Source organism: Macaca thibetana, chromosome 8 (genome assembly GCF_024542745.1).
Source record: "Macaca thibetana thibetana isolate TM-01 chromosome 8, ASM2454274v1, whole genome shotgun sequence".
In the NCBI taxonomy this organism is placed as follows: domain Eukaryota; kingdom Metazoa; phylum Chordata; class Mammalia; order Primates; family Cercopithecidae; genus Macaca; species Macaca thibetana.
Window position 1 is genome coordinate 64,854,463 of NC_065585.1, and position 22,195 is coordinate 64,876,657.

A 22,195-nucleotide genomic window follows, 5' to 3' on the forward strand; every position below is an offset into this window, starting at 1 on the left:
GTCAGTAATGTGCATTTAAAGTTCCTTTGTGTTTTTTCATGGCTTGCTAGTTCATTTCTTTTTAGTGCTGAATAATATTCCACTGTCTGGATGTACCACAGTTTATTATCCTTTCACCTACTGAAGGACATCTTGGTTGTTTCTTGTTTTTGGGGATCATGAATAAAGCCACTATAACCATTCGCTGCAGGGTTTTGTGTGATCATAAGTTTTCACCTCATTTGGGTAAATACCTAGGAGTGCAATTGAAGGATCTGCAGTAGACTTTTGACCAGGTGATATATTCTTGGTCCCAGTGTCTTTCCTCCTGCTGACAATTACCCTCCTTATTGTGACAACCTAACCAGGCCTGCCTCTCCCAGGGCTTCCTCTTCTTAGAGCATTTTCTGAACAAATCTGGACACAAAGGTCCTGCTTGTGTTTTCAGGGAAGAGTGTTTAAAATACTTCTTAATCATGGTTCCAACTTATTTCAACTCTTATAATTATGTGATCATTTTTTTTTTTTAAAATTGTGGTAGAATATGTGTATATAAGATACGATTTGTGATTTTAACCATTTTTAAGTATACAATTCAGTTGTATTCATTATATTCACATCATTGTGCAACCATCGCCACTATATGTTTCCAAAACTCTTACCTGGGGATATGATCATTTTAAAAGAGGAATCTGAAGAAATACATCTGAAGCTATATTTGGCAAAATGTTTCCATCAGTAATTCCCAAAATCTCAGTGGCTATTGGCAACAATCTTTATGTCTCCCTCATGATATATATATATATATGTAATATATATATCATTTTCTTTTGTCTAGAACTTAGTCACATGGCCACACCTCACTGCAAAGGAGCCTGGAAAGTGTAGTTTAGCTACATGCATAGGAACCAGAACAAATTGGCTTGGTGATTTGTTAGCATTCCTGGCCATATTAAGTAAGATTATTAAATCATACACATTGTTAACTTGATCTTTCAGAGATGACATGACAGTAATTGTATGGTTTCATAGATCCGGCTGTGTTTCAGGGGAGCATTTTTCCATCCCATGCTCTCTTTCCATCTAAAATTTAATTATCTTATCTTTTTAACATGAGAGAGCTTCCTGGAATAAATGAAATTATATGCCTATTTTGACAAATACCTGTTCGATAGTCATGTTTTATAAAACTCTGAGAAAAGTCAACAAGGAGCCTTCACAGTAATTAATACAGCTGTTATTATGGTCACATGTTCAAAAAAATCTCATGTTTTCAGTCTTATGCCAAAAGGCAAAGAAGCAGTCTTGAAGCTTTCCAGACAATGATTTGGTTTCAAGATAATGGGCTACTACTATTGGGTTTACATGTAGCATTGGTCTTCTGCTGTTGTCTTTATAAAGGAAAGTATGTGAAATTTGGAATTGGAAATGACATTTCTTAACCAGAGTAGCAGGTTCAGATGGTGATGCTATAAATTTTGGCATAGGACTCTGTTTCTTAATAAAATTTAATGAAAATTTGACAAGATTTGTGTAGTGTATTTTGTTTTTAATGGTTGACCCACTGAATGCATCTAATTAGCTCATTACAGTTTAAAAGCAAGTTTAGCTGCCTAAATGTATGACTTGGTATTTTGAGCTTGTTTGTTAGACCTCAGCTTGCTGATGATAGAAGTTCGTGGTCCAATATTAATTTTAAATAAGTGCCAACTGTTCTCTAGAAACTCCCATTCCCTTAAGGAAAAGTGTTTCATGTGATCCTCTCATTGCCAGGAATAGCTGTGTAAGCATTGTGGAAGTTTTTCCACATTAAAATGTAGTCCACCAGTTCATTTATTCCTTTTAGGGTTCTGACAGTCGCTTGTGTTTATGCACCCCTGTAGAGCTGTCTTTAAACTCACTCAGCAAACTGGAAACATTTAGCTTGGTCGAAACCTCTTTATCTTCCAGTAATCTCACCATAGAGACCACTGTACTCTCAAATACATTGTTAATACTTTTAGTAAGAATGGCCTGCTTTCATTCTCTTATTACTGAGCCATTATTCTGGACTCTGTTTATTATTATTATTCCAGACTCGAAGTAATTATCCCATTGAAAAGACCAAACATATGTACACCCTGTTGTGACACAGCCAGTTTTGTCCTGTCTGAACTTGCCTGCTTTGTGAACTGTTAAGGTCTCAGAAAAATAAAAATAAAAAGCAAAATCTTTTATTTTTATCATTTAATTTTTTATAGTTTTAATTATATTTTTAAATTGAGACAAAAAAATATATATATATAATTTACCATCTTTACCATTTGAAATGTGTACTTCCTTGGTAATAAACATATTCTTTATTCCCCCTTCCACCTTTATTGCATCGTTTATTCCCACCCCCACCCCTGCTCACCTCCTCCTCTTCCCAGCCTCTGGCAGTAATTTAGTTTAAAGTGTGAGTGACAGTCTCACCTCTTATAATTATGTGATCATTTTTAAAAATTGTGGTAGAATGTGTGTAACATGGAGTTTGTGATTTTACTCTGTCTTCATGAGATCTACATGTTTTAGCTCCACATGAGTGAGAACATGTGACAGTTGTCTTTCTGTTCCTAGCTTCTTTCATTTAACATAATGACCTCCGAGTGCCATCCATGTTGCTGCAAATGACAAGATTCATTTTTTTATGGCCAAGTGGTAATCCCTTGTGTATATATAGCAAAATTTTCTTTATTCATCTATTAATGAATACTTAGGTTGATTTCATATCGTTGTTATTGTGAATAGTGCTTCAATAAACATGCACATGCAAATATCCTTGATATCTGATTTCTTCACATTTGGGTAAATACCCAGTAGTAGGATTGCTGGATCTATTAATATGTCAATTCTGTTTTTAATTGTTTTGAGAAATCTCCATACTTTTTTTCATAGCGGGTGTGCTGGGCAGTTGTGTCAGTGGGTGGGGGGAGGATAAAAAGAGGTTAGTTAACGGTTACAAACACACCTTGGAAGGAATGAGTTCTAATGTTTGATAGCAGTGTAGGATGACCATAGTTAACAACAGTGTATTGTATATACACTGTTGTTATATACAATATATAATATATACAATATATATTTCAAAATAGCTAGAAGAGAGGACTTGGAATAATCCCAATACAGAAATGATGAATACTCGAGGTGATAGGTGCCCCAAACCCCTAATTTGATCATTACACAGTGTAAGCATGTGATAGAGTATCATATTTGTACCCCTGTATGCATGTACAAATATTTGTATCAATAAGAAATATATACAAAAAGCCAAACCTTTTTAGCTACAAAAGCGGTCTCTTAGTTTCAAATATATATAGTTAGAAAGTGCTTGGGTCCTGTAGCATAAGTATTCAGAGTTTACTCAAGCTTTCCTCCTCAGGCAAACCTAGCAGCTGTTATCTAAAACCAGACTTGCAGCCTCGGAAATCACCTGGAGCTTGTCCAGAAGGCAAGAGTCTTAGGCTCCACCCCCAGACTTTCTAACTCAGAATCTGTAGTTCCACAGGCACCCCTGGTGGCTCTGGTACATATTAAAGTTTCAGAAGCACTGGCTGGAGATCTTTTACCTGAGTCTGTAATCATGGAGTCACCAATCAGTATGTGGAGTGACCATAACACTTCAACTCAAACTCTATTTCTAAAATGAAAAATCTGTCTATTGCAGCTAATTAGGTAACATGACAAATATCAAGCTCTCTTTCCACTATTTTCTGGTGTTCTCATGATCTGACAATGACAGTGGCAGGAACATGTCCTGAGATGACCAAATTGAAAATAGTAAGGCTCTTTTGTATATTTTAGAATCCAGTCTCTGACTCCTTGTGATAGAGAATTCAGGCATTCTTGAGACTTCTCAACAGATTCTGACTTTCCCAGGTACAGGCTTATCCAGACGACATGTTTGGAGATAGGTTCAGAGAGGGAATGACATCTTATCCTTCTCATATATCACTCTTGCTCTTCAATATTTGAAAGAAACACTGTGTAAAGAACAAAAACCGTCTGTCCTGACTTCTGACATTAACTCAATTTTAGTTACTTTGAGAGGGCAGAAGAACCTTCTAAGTAGAATGTTAGGGGTTCCTAACAAGTGAGAATTTCTTTGCAAGTCAACGGGCCAAATAAATGATTTCTTTAAAAATACAAATCCATTTATCACTTAGAGTATTTGCATTTAGTTCCAAATAATTTGTATATGTGTGCTAGGTTATGCCTTTTTATTCTAGAGAAGAGGGTCCAAAGAGGATGGTTTTTTTTTTCTTATAATACTATGCCATAATAGTCTTTTTTCCCTCATTGGGATGGAAGTATAAGGGAGAAAAGAAGTGGCATTCCCATAGGGAATATTTCCTAAATTTCTAATGCAAAGTTTCTAATCTGAAAACTGCTACGTATTTTTAAACGAATGCCAACATGATTTAATCTAGTTTCATTCAGTGTAGGAGCTGAAGTGCCCCTGGGTAAGGGAGAGCATCCCTGAGCCTTCCTTTGCCCTTGGTGTGCCCCACCCCTCCCCATCCCCACTGTGTTTCCTCTTCTGCGTGTCTTCTTTGTTCTTAAACACACACATTCGAAAACTTTATTTATTTTTTTTTAAGAGACGACACCATCGTAGCTCACTCTAGCCTTGAACTCCTGGGCTGAGGTGATCCCTTCGGACCCAGTCTCCTGAGTACCTGGGGCTACAGGTGTGCGCCACTGCGCCTGGTGAATTTTTATTTTTATTTTTATTTTTGTAGACACAGGGCCTCGCTTTGTTGCCCAGGCTGGTCTTGAACTCCTGGCCTCAAGCTATCCTCCTGCCTCGGCCTCCCAGAGTTCCAGGATTATAGGTGTGAACCACCATGCCTGGCCTAAAATACTTGTTAAAACTTCTTTCCATTCGCTTCTTCCCTTTCCTTTCCTCCACTGCCCACCACTTCTGCTTATCTGACTTCTACCATCACTCTCACCAAAACTTCACTGCAAGATCGCCAGACTTCCTGTCACTTCTTCTTATGTCTCTTTAGCATTCGATCTTATCCACTTTCTCTCCTCCCTTGATTCCCATAACATTGGTCACTCAAGGTTTTCTTCCAGATGTTTCGCTTCTTGACAGCAATGGAGTTGGAATCCTAAGTTTTACCACTTACTAGCTCTGTGCCTAGGGCGAGACACTTAACTTTGATGTGCCTCAGTTTTGTTGTAAGATGAGGGTAGGGAAAAACTTCCCCCATAAAGTTGATGCAAAGTGCATGGAAGAATGTGTGGCGCATAGTAAGGGTTTCTTAGGGATGAGTCATCATTATTGTCATCATTAAAGGTCATTTCTTGCCCTTTTTAGGCTCTTTGGCCTGCATGCTGATTGTAGGTGATCACTAAATTTTCCCCTCCTTTTCCTAGGGCCTCTCTTCTCTTCAAATTTTTCTTTGACGATCTCTGGGTTTCCCACATTTTATGTCTTAGCCCCTAACTTTTCCCCTGAGGGTAGGAGTTTACTTTCTAACCTCAGGCTGGCCATTTACACCAGAAGTCTCTTGAGCTCTATAAACCAAAGCTGCCAAAATGCAGCTCATTCTCTTATCACCTAAAGTCTCTTCTCTGTCTTCCTCAGTCCTGCCTCTCTTTTGCCACCATCTTCATTAATGCTGTCACTGTCCTTTACAACTCCTGCTGGGGCATCACAGCATTGGCTTCTCATTGCCGGTCACCCAAGTCCTCCAGCTGATCTCCAGCATCTGTTGATTGTCTGTTCGTGGTGTCATGCAGTGTGTCTTTGCTTTGCTGTTCCTGCTTCTGTTCCATGCAGGGCACATGCCTTTTGTATTAGTTGGTTTGGGCAGTCATAACAATACCATAGAATAGGTGGTTTGAACAATGGAAATTTCTATTCCCACAATTCTGGAGGCTGAAAGTCCAAGATCGAGGTGCCGGCAGGGTAGATAGGTTTCTGGTGTGGGTTTACTTCCTGGTTGGCAGTCAGCTGCCTTCTGGCTGTGTCCTCCCTGGACTTCTTTCTGTGCATGTGCGAGTATCCCTCGTGTCTCTTCTTACTAGGACAGCAGCCCTGTTGGATTAGGGCCTTACCCTAGGACCCTGTTTAACCTTAATTACCTCCTTAACGACCCCATCTCCAAATACGGCCATATTGGGAGTTAGGGCTTCAACACGTGAAGCTGGGGAGACACAATTCAGTCCAGAACACCCTTGATGCTGTTGCTGGGTAACCGTCCTGACTTCCCCTCTCCCCTTGGCAGTCCAGCTTCAGACAGGGGTGAGAATGATCTTGCCGACCCACAGCTTTGGCCTCTCCTTCCCATTCGTAATCACTCGACTTGGCTCCCCACGGCCTAGATGCAGCGAGAGGAAAACGACTACTGTAGGGTGGCTTCCTTCATTTCTAAGTTCCTTATGCTCACTCCTCTGGAAACTGGGGATAACATGACTAACCTCGTGTTATTGAAGGTTTAAATAAATTCGAATGAAGAATTGTTGTTTTAATCTGATGAAAACCAAGTACCTACTCTCCAGCCTCTATTCGAGGTCCTCCATCATCTTGTTACTCTAAGTGTGATCCCATGGGGTTTTGGGGCCAGCCGCCTACCATCACCGGGATGCAGACTCTGCATCACAGCGAGATCCCCAGGGCCCTTAGATGGGAGGGATTGGCTTATCCTTACTTCCTGGCTCTAAGCTACAGCCACAGAATGGAGAGGACAGGGCCTTGGAGGCCTGTACCGGGCTTCAAACTGCAGCTCCTTTACTTGCGAGCTCTATGCCCAAAGACAGGTTTATAGAAATTGTCCTTGTCTTGTTTCCCCTCTGAAAAATAGGGAGAGGCAGAGGTTTACCTCACAGAGGTTTCGAGGATTAGTTGAGAAATTTTGTAAATAAAAGAGCATCTACTCTTGTGATTTTAAATTGAATTTCATACTTAAAATCAAGTACTTTTTATTTGGAGTCAAGGTTTGTTTATTGTGGCACAGTGTTGGGGAGTGAAGGGATGTGGGGCGTTCATTAACCTCTCAGCCTCTTTGTCCTCTCACCCTGTGGGACAGGATCCCGCCTGGTCACCCTCTGGGAAGATGTGCCCAGCAAGGGATGTGATGGGGAGACTTCTTTTCTGTAGAGGGTAAACCAACTGCTGCTTCAGTGGAAGGTGGAGAAAGCCCTTCCAGCTCTCAGAAGGGGCTGGGAGCCGGGATGTGCCTGTGTGTCTGTGGCTGGAGCCCAGCCCCATTAGGCCCTGGCCCCGTGATTGCTGTGAGAGTTGGTTGCTGCACCCTTTCTCCACAGCGTCCTGCTGAATCTAAGGCAGAGGAGTTCTTGTTTTGTTTTTGTTTTTAAGCCCTTTTCAAATTTACAGAAGGATTGCAAGAATAAGAATAGTGTAAAGAATACCTGTTCCAGTGTTAGTTTGCTGAAGATAATGGCTTCCAGTTCCATCCATGTCCCTGCAAAGGACATGATTTTGTTCCTTTTTATGGCTGCATAGTATTCCGTGGTGTATATGTGCCAACAACATGGGTGCCGGGGAGGGAGAGCGTAAGAAAGAAGAGCTAATAAATGCTGGTCTTAAAGACCTAGGTGATGGGTTGATCTGTGCAGCAAACCACCATGGCACACATTTACTTATGTTACAAACCTGCACATCCTGCACATGTACCCTAGAACTTAAAAGTTGATGGGGGGAAAAAAGTAAAAGAACACCTGCATTCTCTACTCAGAGTTACTATTAACGTTTAGCTCCATCTGGTTGACTAGTCTGTCTGTGTGTGGATGTCTGTACACATGCATAGTCTTATTTTCTGAGCAATTTGAGAAGAAGTTACATACATTGTGGCCTCTGCCCCTAAATACTTCAGTATGTATTGCCTAAGAAAGGCAGTATTCTCAGCACGGTTGTCAATGTCAGTAAATTTGATTTTTTTTTTTTTTGAGACAGAGTCTCACTCTTGTTGCCCAGGCTGGGGTGCAGTGGCATGATCTCAGCTCACTGCAATCTCTGCCTCCCGGGTTCAAGCAATTCTTGTGCCTCAGTCTCCTGAGTAGCTGGGACTGCAGGCATGTGCCACCACAACCAGTTAATTTTTGTATTTTTAGTAGAGACGGGGTTTCACCATATTGGCCAGGCTGGTCTCCAACTCTTGACCTCAGGTGATCTGCCTGCCTTGGCCTCCCAAAGTGCCGGGATTACAGGTGTGAGCCACCAAGCCCGGCCAGTAAATTTGAAATTGATACAAGACTTTCATCTAATCTGAGGTCATATTCCAGTTTTTTCAATGGACCTAGTAATGTCAGTCTCCTTTAATGTGGATTTTCACAGCCTTTATTCTTTCTGACATTGATATTTTTGAAGAATGCAGCCCCTCCTCTTTTAAAAACTAGAACCTTCTGGCGGTGCTCGGTGGCTCACACCTGTAATCCCAGCACTTTGGGAGGCCGAAGCGGGCGGATCACGAAGGTCAGAAGATCCAGACCATACTGGCCAATATGGTGAAACTCCATCTCTGCTAAAAATACAAAAATCAGCTGGGTGTGGTGGTGTGTGCCTGTAGTCCCAGCTACTCAGGAGGCTGAGGTAGGAGAATCGCTTGAAATGGGAAGACGGAGGTTGTAGTGAGCCGAGATCGTGCCACTGCACTCCAGCCTGGCAACAGAGCGAGAGTCTGTCTCAAAAAACAAAACAAACAACAACAACAACAACAAAAAACTCCAACAAAAACTAGAACCTTCCTTGTTTTGGATTTGTCTGATGTCTCCTCATGATTAGATTCAGGTTCTGCATTCCAAGCCTGAACACTATGTAGGTATTCAGAGTGGTCCATTTGCCTCTCACTGGGGGATGGCCATCTCTATCCTTCAGTCAGGGTGGGGCTTTTCTCCATTGTACTGTTACTACACTTGATCTTAGCCAAAAGGCCAAGGAGTCATCTCCACTGTATTGTTACTATGTTTTTCCTTCTGGCAGCTAGTTAATCTGGGGAGAGGCACTTTAAACATCATTTAAATATCATTATCTTCCTCAAAATTTCTCCTTAGCTTTAGCATCCAGTGATGATTTTTGTTTGAATCTTTACAGGGATGGTCAGGGTGGCATTCTTATGTAGTTGTTCCTTCTATTTATTACTTTCATGGACTCTTGGAGTCCTGTTTTTTTCAGTGGTTTATAATCCGTGACTGTCCCTAATTTTTTTGGTGGCTCGATTGTCCCATATTTGACTAGTTGGAGCCCCTTCGAGCCAGCTGCTGTGTCACCATGACACGTCTGCATTCTCCGAGTATCCGCAGCCTGCCTCTCCTGGTGGACAGCTACATTGTCTCCCTTTGACGTGCCCTCCTAGTGAATATTGTGTTTCATAGCTTTTAAATCAGACTGCCCTTTATATGTCTTTCAAGTTTGTGGAGAATTTACACTGACATATTTGAGTGCTGAGTTAACAGGCAGACAAAAACTTAATTTTCTTTATAGTGATTTGTACCTACCATTTCCATTTGCAATGACGTGAGTCGCCTCCGGTTATTACCCTGCAGTACGCTCTTTACTGGCTGCACCGAGTTGACTTCTGAACTGCCCTTGGGCTCCCTCTGCTGGCTCTGCAGCACGTGAGCACTTTTCTGGGGTCATGGAATGGATTTCTCCTTCTGCCCATTTTCTTTCTTTTGGTTTGTTGGTTTCTCTCTCTCATAAATTATTACACAAACATGGACCATACCATACAACCTGCTTTCAAACCTGATTTGTTTGCTAACTGTATCAAGAATATCTTTCCATATAAAACATATATGTTTATATAATTATGTCAGTGTTTCCATATTTTTCTATTACATGAATGTTCTTTTTAGCATTTAAATCACCCATTTTTAGTAGGCATTTGTATTGCTTGTTTCCATTTCCGGTAGCATCTAAAATGAACGTCCCTTGCATGTATATCATTCATATGTGACTTAATAAGTAGAGCTTGCTAAATGGGTAGGAACTTACAGGAAAAGGGGAAACTCTAGTTTGAGAAAATTGTCTAGGCTAAGTTTAGGATGTGTTCAACAAACAGGAAAGTCAGGTTTGGCTAAAACATGGTTGAGTAATAGTGGGAAATATGGTCAGAAAGTAGGTATGTTAGGACTCTTTCTATTGAAATGATGAAATCCAACTGCAACCGCAAGTGGAGCAGAATAAAATTGGTTTTATTTAATAACTGGGAAGCCCAGGGTAGCTGGAGGCAGGGGCTTAGATGCTGCTGCCCATCCCTTCCCTGTCTGTTTCTCCTCCTGTCCTTTCCCAGTCTGAGCACTGAGTCTCTTGCCTGTTGGCCTGGGGAGGGAAGGAGCTGCCAGCCCCTCCAAACTGGCACCCAACAGCTCAGGTTACAGAGAGTCACTTTCTTCCATTACTCACAGAGTAAACGTCAGGGAAGGCCACTGATTGACGCTGTCTGGGTCAGATATCTATCCTTAGGCCAGTCCCTGTGAACAAGGGGATGGGGTGTCTGTGTGGACCAGATCTGAAGCACAGGCCCTAGGCCCTTGCCTAGGGCCAGGGAACAGGTGGGAACTATGGACTCTCTCCCCACCGAGAACCCCAGGGAGCAGGTGAGGTGAAATTCCTCTAGGGAAAGAGGGGCAAAATGACAAGACAGCAGATGTCTACCACACTGCTATGGGGCCTGGTCCCCCCCAGAAGGAAAAACATAGTAACAATACAGTGGGTCTCACCCTCCACGTGGGTCTCGAGTAGGGGGTGGATGAGGGAAAGGTTGGAAGGCTTTGGTACCGGTTGGTAGAGAGCTCTCGGTGCTTTCTCCATATGGAGTGAGAGTGCTTTGATGTGATTCCTTCAAAGTCAGGCCTAGGAGACTCAGGATGCCTAATCTAGAGGTAAGAACATTGGGAGGAAAGCCAGTGAGTTCAGTCTTGTGCATACTGACTTTGAAGTACTTTTGGAATGGCCAGGTGGAATTATCCACAGGACAGGACCAAATCTTACCTGGTTCTTCCCCAGGCCAACTAGTCCAGAGCAGGAAATAAAAAGAGTTGCCCTGATACCAAGGTGTATTAGTCCATTCTCACGCTGCTGTGGGGAAATACCTGAGACTGAGTAATTTGTACAGGAAAAGGATTTAATTGACTCACAGTTCTACGTGGCTGGGAAGGCTTCAGGAAATTTACAGTCATGGCAGAAGGCACCTCTTCACAGGGCAGCGGGAGAATGAGTGCCCAGCGAAGGGGGAGAAGCTCCTTATAAAACCATCTGTTCTCCTTATAACGATCTCCTAATAAAACCATCAGAGAACTGTCTCTTTCACTATCAGGAGAATAGCGTGGAGGAACCGCCCCCATGATTCAATTAACTCCACCTGATCCCGCCCTTGACATGTGGGGGTTATTACAATTTAAGGTGAGATTTGGGTGGGGACACAGAGCCAAACCATATCACAAGGCTTTCTCCCCCTTGCTGGGATTGTACCCGTAGCCTCTTTCTGAGTCTGCTCTCTTCTAGCCTCTTTCTGCCTGCAGTGCATCCTTACACCATTTCCAGAGTCATGTTTATAAAACTTATACTCTCCGTATAACTCATAAATCCTCAGTTGTTTTTTTTTTTTTTTTTTTTTTTTTTTGAGACGGAGTCTCGCTCTGTCACCCAGGCTGGAGTGCAGTGGCCGGATCTCAGCTCACTGCAAGCTCCGCCTCCCGGGTTCACGCCATTCTCCTGCCTCAGCCTCCCGAGTAGCTGGGACTACAGGCGCCTGCCACCTCGCCCGGCTAAGTTTTTTTTGTATTTTTAGTAGAGACGGGGTTTCACTGTGTTAGCCAGGATGGGCTCGATCTCCTGACCTCGTGATCCACCCGTCTCGGCCTCCCAAAGTGCTGGGATTACAGGCTTGAGCCACCGCGCCCGGCAATCCTCAGTTGTTTTTTTTGAACAGTATATTAAGTATAAAATTTGTCAAAGTCTTTAATGGTCTGCCCCCAAGCTACATTTCCATGTTGTATTTCCTTCAGTTCCCTTCTACTTTGTATTTGACTGTTGAGTCAACTGAGTTTTTGCCATTCCATTAACCCATCCCATGCTTTTCCCACCTATAGATTTCACTTTTCTTATAGGCTAGAATGTCTTGACTGGGATCTGACGGGAGATAATGAGAACAAAAGCTGGTTCAAAGAGCCAGGGTGTTGCATAAAAGTCCTAAGATTGTATCTAAGCAGGTAAAATAAAAATTTTAGACAATTACTTAAATTTGAAATATTCACATTTATTAATAAGGCATGTAATGTCTACATGAGCCATCATTTGTTTTTTTAATTCTACATTGATTAGGAGCCAAACCTTCAGGGCAGGTATCCGGTGGCGCACCCTGGAGAGGCCCTGGAGAGGCACAGATGCGTGGGAGGGGGCTCTTCACATGCTGTGTGCTGCTGCTGGGAGAAGAGGGGGCCAGAGACTGGGGGGCTTCTAAGAAGAGGTGGCATTTCTGCCTCAGTGTTGAAGGATGAATAACTTCGACAGGCTGGAAAAAGGTGACATTTCAGGTAGAGCGTGTCGCATGGATGTAAATCCCAAAGGTCAAGGACATGGGCTTGAGAGATGGTGAGAAGAATGGAGGTGACTGTGACTTGCATTCTATCCGTGTCACTATTAATTACCTTTGAATGCCTTTGGCTCTAGGTGGTAGAACAAGTAAAGTAATGGAGAAATGCTTTTTCTACCAGTATTTGGTGACCAAATGCAGAATTATGGAGAGGGCCAGGGACCTCATGAACCATGCTCTTTCTAGTCTGGGGACATAGCTCCAATGCCTTTCCTGTCCCAGTAAGAGGCCATGGATTTCAAGAAGCCAGACAATCCATTCTTTCAAATAATGCTAAAAAAGAAACCATTTATTTTATTTTTAAGTATAGAATGAAACATTTATAGTTGCCCAAATTTTGGTACCTTTTAGGAGAAAAATACAGATTCTTTTGTTGTTAAAAATAAACTTAAAAAAAATAAAGACTTACCATAGGCCAGACGCGGTGGCTCACACCTGTAATCCCAGAACTTTGGGAGGCCGAGGCGGGCAAATAACCTGAGGTCAGGAGTTTGAGACCAGCCTGGCCAATGTGGCGAAACCCCATCTCTACTAAAAATACAAAAATTAGCCAGTCGTGGTGGGTGGTGGGTACCTGTAATCCCAGCTACTTGGGAGGCTGAGGCAGGAGAATCGCTTGAACCCAGAAGGTGGAGGTTGCAGTGAGCCAAGATTGTGCCATTGCACTCCAGGCTGGGCACGAGTGAAACTCTGTATCGAAAACAAAACAAAAAAAGATCTACCATAAATGGAGTACAACATGAGACTAACAAAAATAACAAATAAATCATCCAGCATATATTCTGTATGTTAAAAAAAAAAATCACAAGATGAATACAGACCATCTTGGTGCATTTTATACACTAGACACATATTGATATTTTTAATGCTTACAATATATTAGGTTTCATACTTGCTTCCAATCTGAGGAGAGTGTATCTGAGCTCTTTTTTTAGATTTGAAAACCGCCTTTTAGATTAGATTAGAACACCGCTTTTTTTTTTTTTGTTATGCAGTAACAGACCATTGCCCACCTGAAGGCAAGTCACCTTTATTTTTACCTCCTTAGTAGAACCAGCAGGAGCTGCAGTTGCTGTTGCTTGAGCCAAGGCCATAGTCAGCATAGAGAGGTTCTGCTAAGAGACTGTGTTAAAGGAAATAAGTTTGGTGACTTAGTTTTGTTTTACAAGCTAGCTGTGGCCCAGGCCTTCTACAGGGTGGGCACGCAGGTTTATTGCAGCTCTGCAGAGCCATGGCCTTAGACAAACAAAGAAGGTGTGGGAATACACGGGAGCTTTCCATTCAAAATGGATTCTTCTCCTTTCAGTGCATGTAACTGAAGCACCAGCTTTCTTTTTAAAAAAAAAAAAAAAAAAAAAAAAAGGGAGAAAAGAAAAGTCAGTCTGAAGTTTTCGTGACACTCAGCCAGACTCCATGTTAGATAAAGTAATCATGGAAATACAGCTTTATTTTTGTACCAAGTTGTGCTTAGAAAGCTGATTGCTAAACCAGGAAGCTTGGCTTTCAGAATTTTACTGTAATCCAGGGTGGAAAAAAAGTATCACCCAGATGGCATTTGTGGGAGCTTACTGACTGGTAATCCCTCCTTGTCCTAGAAGATTAAGTCTGCCCTGGTGTAGTCATGGTCAGCTGATTTTTTTTTTTTTTTAATAAATTGTAGTTTCTTGTTGTAAGTCAGCCCGTGTCCAATGTTTGCCTGAACTGTTTGTACATCTGGGCCATATTGCGGAACCCTGCCCTTCTTTGTTGACTGAGGAAAGCTCGCTCCCTGCCCAGGTTTTTCATTGTTGATCAAAATTAACACCAGGTGGTGAACAGAGCCCCTCCTAAGGTTGCTCAGGATAAATCATTTATTAAATAGGTCTGCTTGTCAGGAGGGGTGTGAAGGCTCCCAGAAGGAAATGCTGGCGCCGGGGCCCGGAAGCCAGGGCCTCTAACTCCTGGGGTTGATTTCTTCAGTGAAGTTGCACCCTACAAAGGGAATATGGCCAAAGCAGCACTCAACTGAAGGATGATATCAGGCGATTAGAAAGCAATGCGTTCTGCGTTTGTCTGGAATGGATTGTAGAGAGATGGACTTAGGCGAGGACTACCAGTCCCCGTTTGATTTTGAAGCAGGAGTCAACAAAAGCTATCTCTACTTGTCTCCTAGTGGAAATTCATCTCCACCCGGATCACCTACTCTTCAGAAATTTGGTAACTACTAATTTTGTAAAGCTAAGTTTGCTTGGAATAAAACCTAGACATAACTTGGGGTTTGCCTGGCTTTAAAATTATTAGTGTAAAGATGTACCAGGGTGGTGCTGGATTGTAACTAGCTAATAAGCTATTCTAGATTCAAATATTAAATCTCATTAAATATTTAGGATATGTTTATACTTAGAAGTTAGATTTTAAAGTTAGTACTATTTATACGATCAGTAGACCTCTCCATTTATAGATATTCCAAGCTCACTTTGAGTTTGTTGAGCTGGTAAATAACAAAAAAGGAGGAATCTGGAGTCCTTGGTTTCTAGTTGCTTAGGTAATTTACGACAACTTTCTTAATTTTTCTCTTTAGTTAAATGATGGTTAAGCACTGACTCGGTTCAAGGCCTTGCTGATGACTGTCCTGGGTTTTGTTATGGAATATTGAGAGCAACTTATAGAAATGGCTAGGCAAGATTTTTTTTTTTTTTTTTTTTTTTTAAAAGAAAAACTTGAAATTGCCGTACCTTTAGAAGCAGTTATTCGTTCATACCTGCCGGGATGAGATTGCTTTGAAGGCCAGCAGCACCATCAGGGAGGCTCTTCCTTTGTCGGCACAAGGCAGCAAAAAGCTGGAGGCAGCTTAGCCATCCTCCCGGCCGGGTCCCTCGTATCATAGCCAGTGCTGGGAACTGGTTAAATGACCTTCTCTGTAATTTGCCAAATAATCAGGTTTTTCCAGAAGAAGTTAATTTTTTCCTGATTAATGAAGAACAGGTCACATTTTGTTCATTTTAAGCTGAAAAAAATGGGTAACTTAGAAAAAAACATGGTAAAGGTGACAGCATGAAACTTAGTTTTAAGTATTTTAGGTTTGTGTATTTGCTGACGGTAGGGACTGTGTGAAGCAACATTCCTCTCTTGGTTGCAACTGGTAGCCATCTTTCCCCAAAAGTGGCTGGGATTTCCAGGAACGGGAAAATGTGGAGTGTGACAAAGAAGGGGTAGAGCTGGTCTGTAGAAGTTCGGGGCAGGAGGCAGCAGCTTGATGTCTGCTGGGGGATTCTGATTGCCAGGAAACTTTCTCCAGTGCTGACCTTGGCTTGCCCAAGTGGCCCCCCTCAGACCTCTGTAATAAAGGGGCCTGGGCTCCCCCTTTGCCCAGCCCCCTTCTAATTTATAAATCTTATGTATAAGTTAATAGGGGGCCACACAGAATGGGGAAGTGAGAGCTCAATAATGGACCAAAACCCAAGTGACTTGCAGGGAAGGGAGGAAACCTTTGAGAAGCTGGGGCTGTGGTTTTATGACTTCAGGTGGACCTTGATCAGTGTGCAAGCAGCCAGATTCCCAGGAAGGTTGACACTGCTTGCTTCTTTTAGTTCCCTTCTACCCTTCTTGTCTCTTTGTTTCACCTCCTGCCATTTTCCAAGTTACAGTCATGACTGCCTTGGGATGTTTTCTGTCAAAACCAGGGCAGTTGTAGGGTTGGGTGTGCCTCTAGGCAAATTCTGAAGGATTATCTTTGCAGTTCCTGTTAGCTGTTTGAAGGAGCATGGGGTTGTGAGATTTAAAAAGTTTTTAAAAAAGCAAATGAATAACAATAATGAAAAACAAGCTCATGTAGCTAGGTTTAGTAGTTTGCATTAATTGAAAGAAAAGAGGGTGAACAAGCATTAAAACAAGCAGAAACCACCCTCAGCAGTCATCTGTAAGAACGCAGTGATTCTAAAATGTCCAAATAAAAATGGAAGCCTGGAAGACGGATTACTCTTCTGTGTGCCCATGACCCCTCAAGGCATAAGAAGCCTGCACACCTGTCTGAACATCAAACATGGTTGGTGGATGGAATGAATAATGTGTCCTCCGTGTGTTTGCAGTCTTTGTATTTCTATGTAGAAGCTCTTAGGATCAATACATTATGAACCCATTAAAAGTTCTTGTGGTTTTTGGCCACTGTGTATTTTCTTAATCAGCAGACAAGTAATACAGACAAGAAGAGGGATGCTACTCAGAGAGGTTGGGAATACTGATCTGAAAAGACTGTGTTCTCTGGTATTTATCCAGAATGCCATCATGGGGCAAATGGGAAAGTAATGAGATTTTATCTATCAGCAGGATGTTCCTAAGAAGTCATTAAAGCGGAGATTAGGATGAAGACAGTGGCTGGAACAAAATGAGGCCTTTTATTAGGGAGTTTTGAACTCCTTTGACGCAACCAACCCCTATTCAGAAATGCCTTATACCTCCTTACCCACAATCCTCATAAATATAAGAATCTATCAATAACTGAAGCAAAATGTTATGAACCAGAACTTCTCTTTACTATGTGTGATGTACTCTGACATTTTATACTATTGTATGCCATTTTTTCTTTTTAAAGTGCTCATCTGGTTCTGCTACTGGATTTTACAACCCATAGTGTGAAAACACCGATTTATAATAGTTTCAGAATCTGGAACAGAAGCTCTGTTCATCTTTTTTGTTCACTGCTGTTTCCCCAAGCACCAAGGATAGTACTTGACATTATGGCTCAAAAACTGTGGAATGCATGAATGAATGAATGAATGATACTGGTGAGGAGTAGTTCATACTCCAGTTCATTTTACTGGATGTGAAGATTGAGGCTGAGAGGCGTATGTGATGTTCTCAAATCACGAAGTTTAGTTAGGCTAAGATACGACTAGCACTCATCTTTTAATTCTTAAGCTAGTGGTTTGGTTTTTTTGTTTTGTTTTTTTAGACCGCAATGTCTCAGCCTCTCTAGTAACGGATATTATAGAACAGATTAACCATTTAAGGCTTAAATTCTCCTTTGGTCAGGTGTTTTACTGTGGGAGTAATTTGTTAACACTTTATACGCCACTGGGATCTCAACATTCTATTCCATCTTTGGGCTGAACATTATCAGGACCAGGGTCTCACAGCTGGGGTCTTTTGTTGCATTATCTCTTCTATTCTGTCAACACCCATAAGGATAATATCCCAAAGGTTATTTACATAGCATCTAGCTTCCTCTTAAGATTTTTTTTTTTTTTTGAGACGGAATCTTGCTCTGTCGCCCAGGCTGAAGTGCAGTGGCGCAGCCTTGGCTCACTGCAACTTCTGCTTCCTGGGTTCAAGCGATTCTTCTGCCTCAGACTCCCAAATAGCTGGGACTATAGGCGCACGTCACCACGCCTGCTAATTTTTGTATTTTTAGTAGAGATGGGGTTTCACCATATTGGCGAGGCTGGTCTTGAACTCCTGACCTCGTGATCTGCCTGCCTCGGCCTCCCAAAGTGCTGGGATTACAGGCGTGAGCCACCAGGCTGGGCCAGAATTTTCTTTTAAAAAAAAAAAACTTTTGGCTGGGTGCAGTGGCTCATGCCTGTAATCCCAGCATTTTGGGAGGCTGAGGCGGGCAGATCACTTGAGCTCAGGAGTTTGTGACCAACCTGGGCATCATGGTGAAACCTCATCTGTACTAAAAATAAAAGAATCAGCCAGTCATGGTGGCACACGTCTGTGGTCCCAGCTACTTGCAGTGAGCTAAGATCACACGACTGTACTCCAGCCTGGGCAACAGAATGAGACTCCATCTCAAAACACAAACAAACAAACAAAAAACTCTTTTATTTTAGATTCAGGAGTGCATGTACAGGCTTCTTATATAGGTAAACATGTGTCATAGGGGTTTGATGGACAGATTGTTTCATCATCCAGATACTAAGCCTGATACACAGTAGTGATTTTTCTTTTTTTTTGCTCCTCTTCCTCCTCCCACCCTCCACCCTCTGGTAGGCCCCAGTGTCATTTGTTCCCCTCTTTGTGTCCATATGTTCTCATCATTTTGCCCCCACTTATAAGTGAGAAGGTGCCCTGTTTGGTTTTCTATTCCTGTGTTAGTTTGCTAAGGATAACAGCCTCCAGCTCCATCCATGTTCTTGCAAAGGATAGGATCTTGTTCTTTTTTATGGCTGCATAGTATTCCATGGCATATATGTACCACATTTTCTTTATCCAGTCTATAATTGATGGGCATTTAGGTTGATTCCGTGCTTTGCTATTGTGAATAGTGCTGCAGTGAACTAACGCATACATGTGTCTTTGTGATAGAATGGTTTATATTCCTTTGGGTATATACCCAGTAATGGGATTGCTGGGGAGAATTTTCTAATGTACAGGAAGATGCAGCCTTGGCTTATGGCACCTTTGGTTATTTCTAGTGACTTAAGGAAATATGAGGAATGGAAAAATCTGACATTTTAGTTTAATGCGATCATATTTGAAACTCTAGAAAGACTGAAAAATCAAACTGAAATTCCTTAGCTCACAGTTCTTCTTTTCATTCTGTTTTACCCTTTTTGATTTTCACTCTGTGTTATTCTCACTTCTTTTTAGAAAAGTGGTTACCACTTCTTAAAAGTTTTTTATGATTGCATAGGTCTTAAATAGCAAACATGGCTGTGGTTTACAAAATAAAAACTGGAGCCAAATTGAAGAGATGTAGAATTTCCTTATTCCTAGAGAGGAAATTTAAGGATGGAAGAGACTTCCTCTCTGGGGATTCTGAAATTTCTCCATGACTGACCTTTGTCACTCTTTTCTGGAATGTCCCAGTTACTAGTTTTATACTTAATTTTGGGGCAGGGGAGCAGAGCAGTGGGAAGAGGAGATAGCTCTGAAGTAATTGAAGATTTTTTCCTTTTTATTTTTTTTTTTTTAAAAAGAAAGAGATTTAAGGGTCCATTTAGAAATATCTGGAAGGAACAAGTAAAGCGTTTGAAAATACTAATGTGTTTTACCTTGAGGATTGTTTCTTCTTTGTCCACTCTTTCTGTGAAGTAACGCTTTTGGGAGGTGACCTTCTGTCTTGTGTGGGGACATTGACCACTGTTCAGGGTCCTGCTTTGAGAGCTGAGTCCCAGGAGCACTTTGCATCTGATGTGGCTCCCAAGTGCTCCTTTCCCTTTTTGTCTTAGGGCAGCCCCTCCCCTCCTGCTCTATTTCCTTTCCTCTTAACCCAGACATTGGCCGGGCGCAGTGGCTCACGCCTGTAATCCCAGCACTTTGGGAGGCTGAGGCGGGTGGATCACGAGGTCAGGAGATCGAGACCATCCTGGCCAACATGGTGAACCCTGTCTCTACTAAAATACAAAAAATTAGTCGGGCATGGTGGCGGGCACCTGTAGTCCCAGCTACTCGGGAGGGTGAGGCAGGGGAATTGCTTGAACCCGGGAGGCGGAGATTGCAGTGAGCCAAGATCGCGCCACTGCCCTCCAGCCTGGGCGACAGAGCGAGACTCCATCTTATAAAACAAAAAATAAAAAATAACAAATAACCCAGATATTGTCCCCTTATGCTTGTGAGGAGCTTGGGTCTTCCCTTAAATGGAGTGGATCAAGTTTTCTCAGCCTTTTTCTTCCCGGCTGCCTTGACTACAGTTACCCGACTCATTTTTCCTCTAAGGTTTTACTGTTCTCATCGTGGGCACTCATGGGAAAATTCCAGGCTTGAGAATCTTAAGTTGTCACGGCCTAAGCCGCTGCATCCCTCTCTTCTGAAGGCACTCAGTGGCAGACAGCAGGTACCGGCTGTTGTGTCCTCTTAGATGCTCCCTTGCCTTAAGTCAGTGGTTCTCAACCACAGTTTTGCCCCACTGTGGGCATTTGACCATGTTTGTAGATACTCTTTTGGTTGTTACAACTGGGTGTGCGTGTGGGGCTGCTACTGACATCTAGTGAGTGGGCCTGAGATGCTACACAGGAAGATGCCCATGACGCCCGTGGTGCCGTGGCTGAGAAGCGCTGCCTGAACTGGATGCTTAGTCTTTTGGGTCTCCTGAAGACAAGCTCTGTGGTGTGGGGACTTGCAAATATTCCTCCCACTTCTGGGATTTTATTACATCCAGAAACAACAAGGCACAGAGAATGGGAACCCCAGGCACAGACTTTCATGGGGAAGAAACATCTTGTGATCTTTTTGGGTGTTACCGCTAAAGATACTTTGAACTATATGTTTAAATCTCTTTTTATGCCTCTAGCTTTAAAAAGGGGGGATGCGTATTTCCTCTTGTTTGTGCTTAAATGAAACAGTCATAGAGACTGAAGTTTCTTATCGCGACTCTAGTCTTAAGTTATTGATGCTGCTTTGAAGACTTGGTAGGAAAGGCGTGCAGCTTTATTTTCCAGAGACGCTTCCAGGGCTCAAGTATATGTTAACAGATTCTTTCTTGGGTAGGCAGTGTTAACATTCAGGCTAAATAGCAGATACCTTAGACTCCATTTTGGCATCTTTTTCCCTCCTAGTTGAATTTTTTCGGGGGCAGCTGACATATTCTTTCTGTGATATCATTTGTGTCCCACCTATATAACCATGGTGCATTTGCCTGCACATTCTTTTCCTGTAATGTGAAGGTAGGTGACCTGCTCCCCAAAGTGACAATCTTTGGACAGATTATGTATGGAAGTCATTTCTTTAGGAAAGTGACATTTCACATCTGCTTTAAATAGAAAAACCTTTCTAGGTAAAAACAGTGAAGTGAGAATGCAATCTATACAATAAAAAGCTCGAGATAAAAGGAGAGAGAATGAAGGGAGACTGAGTTCTTATCTTTCCCTCTAACTTGACTGTATACCTTCCTATAATGCATTTATTCACAGTGTTGACAAGCATCTGCTGTGCGCTAGACACTGTGCATCGGAGACCCTGCTAGGACTAAAGACACAGGATTGGAGCATGAAGGCCAAGTATTGCCCAGCTGCAGTCTGTGTTCTATACAATAGACTGGACCGTAGGTTCTTATTCCCAGAGCCAAGGACTGTTTTTCAGCCATGGTCACAGGGTCCAGGGGAGATCCCCCAAGAGTAGGAGACACTTTTGACTTATTGAAGCGAATGGGAACTGGAAATAGGGATGGGATTTCAGGCAGAGGAAATAATATGTGCAAAGACACACAAAAAAGAGTGTGTTTTAGAGATAGCAGAGATGGTTGTACAACATTGTGAGTATAATTGACGTCACTGAATCACACGCTTAAAAACGGTTAAAGATGATACATTTTTGTTGTATATTCTAACATAATAAAAAATTAAATGGGCTAAAAAGTATGGGAGGTACATTTAAACATTTTTTTTGAGTTAATAGCTTTCTTTCTTTCCGTCTTTCTTTCTGTATTTCTGTCTTTCTCACTCTCGGTCTATTGCCCAGGCTGGAGTGCAATGGCGTGATCTTGGCTCACTGCAGCCTCTACCTCCCGGGTTCAAGTGATTCTTGTGCCTCAGCCTCCTTAGTAGATGGGATTACAAACGTGTGCCACCACACCTGGCCAGTTTTTGTATTTTTTAGTAGAGTCAGGGTTTCACCATGTTGGCCAGGCTGGTCTCGAACTCCTGGCCTCAAGTGATCCACCTGCCTCGGCCTCCCAAAGTGCAGGGATTATAGGCGTGAGCCACCACGCC

General features: G+C 42.3%; 1 protein-coding gene across 5 annotated transcripts in view; it reads left to right on the top strand.

Moving 5' to 3' along the window:
* The window catches only part of TPD52 (tumor protein D52), a 136,542-nt gene that overhangs the window by 78,141 nt on the left and 36,206 nt on the right, over positions 1 to 22,195 (top strand). The window contains exon 1 of one of the 5 annotated variants that reach the window (XM_050802241.1): positions 13,946 to 14,762. The exons of 2 other annotated variants lie outside the window; for them this stretch is intronic. In XM_050802241.1, coding sequence (XP_050658198.1) covers positions 14,624 to 14,762 — 139 coding nt within the window. In that variant the 5' untranslated portion in view covers positions 13,946 to 14,623. Of the gene's footprint in view, positions 1 to 13,945; positions 14,763 to 22,195 lie in introns of those variants that run through there. 2 more of the 5 variants (XM_050802240.1, XM_050802242.1) reach the window with 2 other exon arrangements.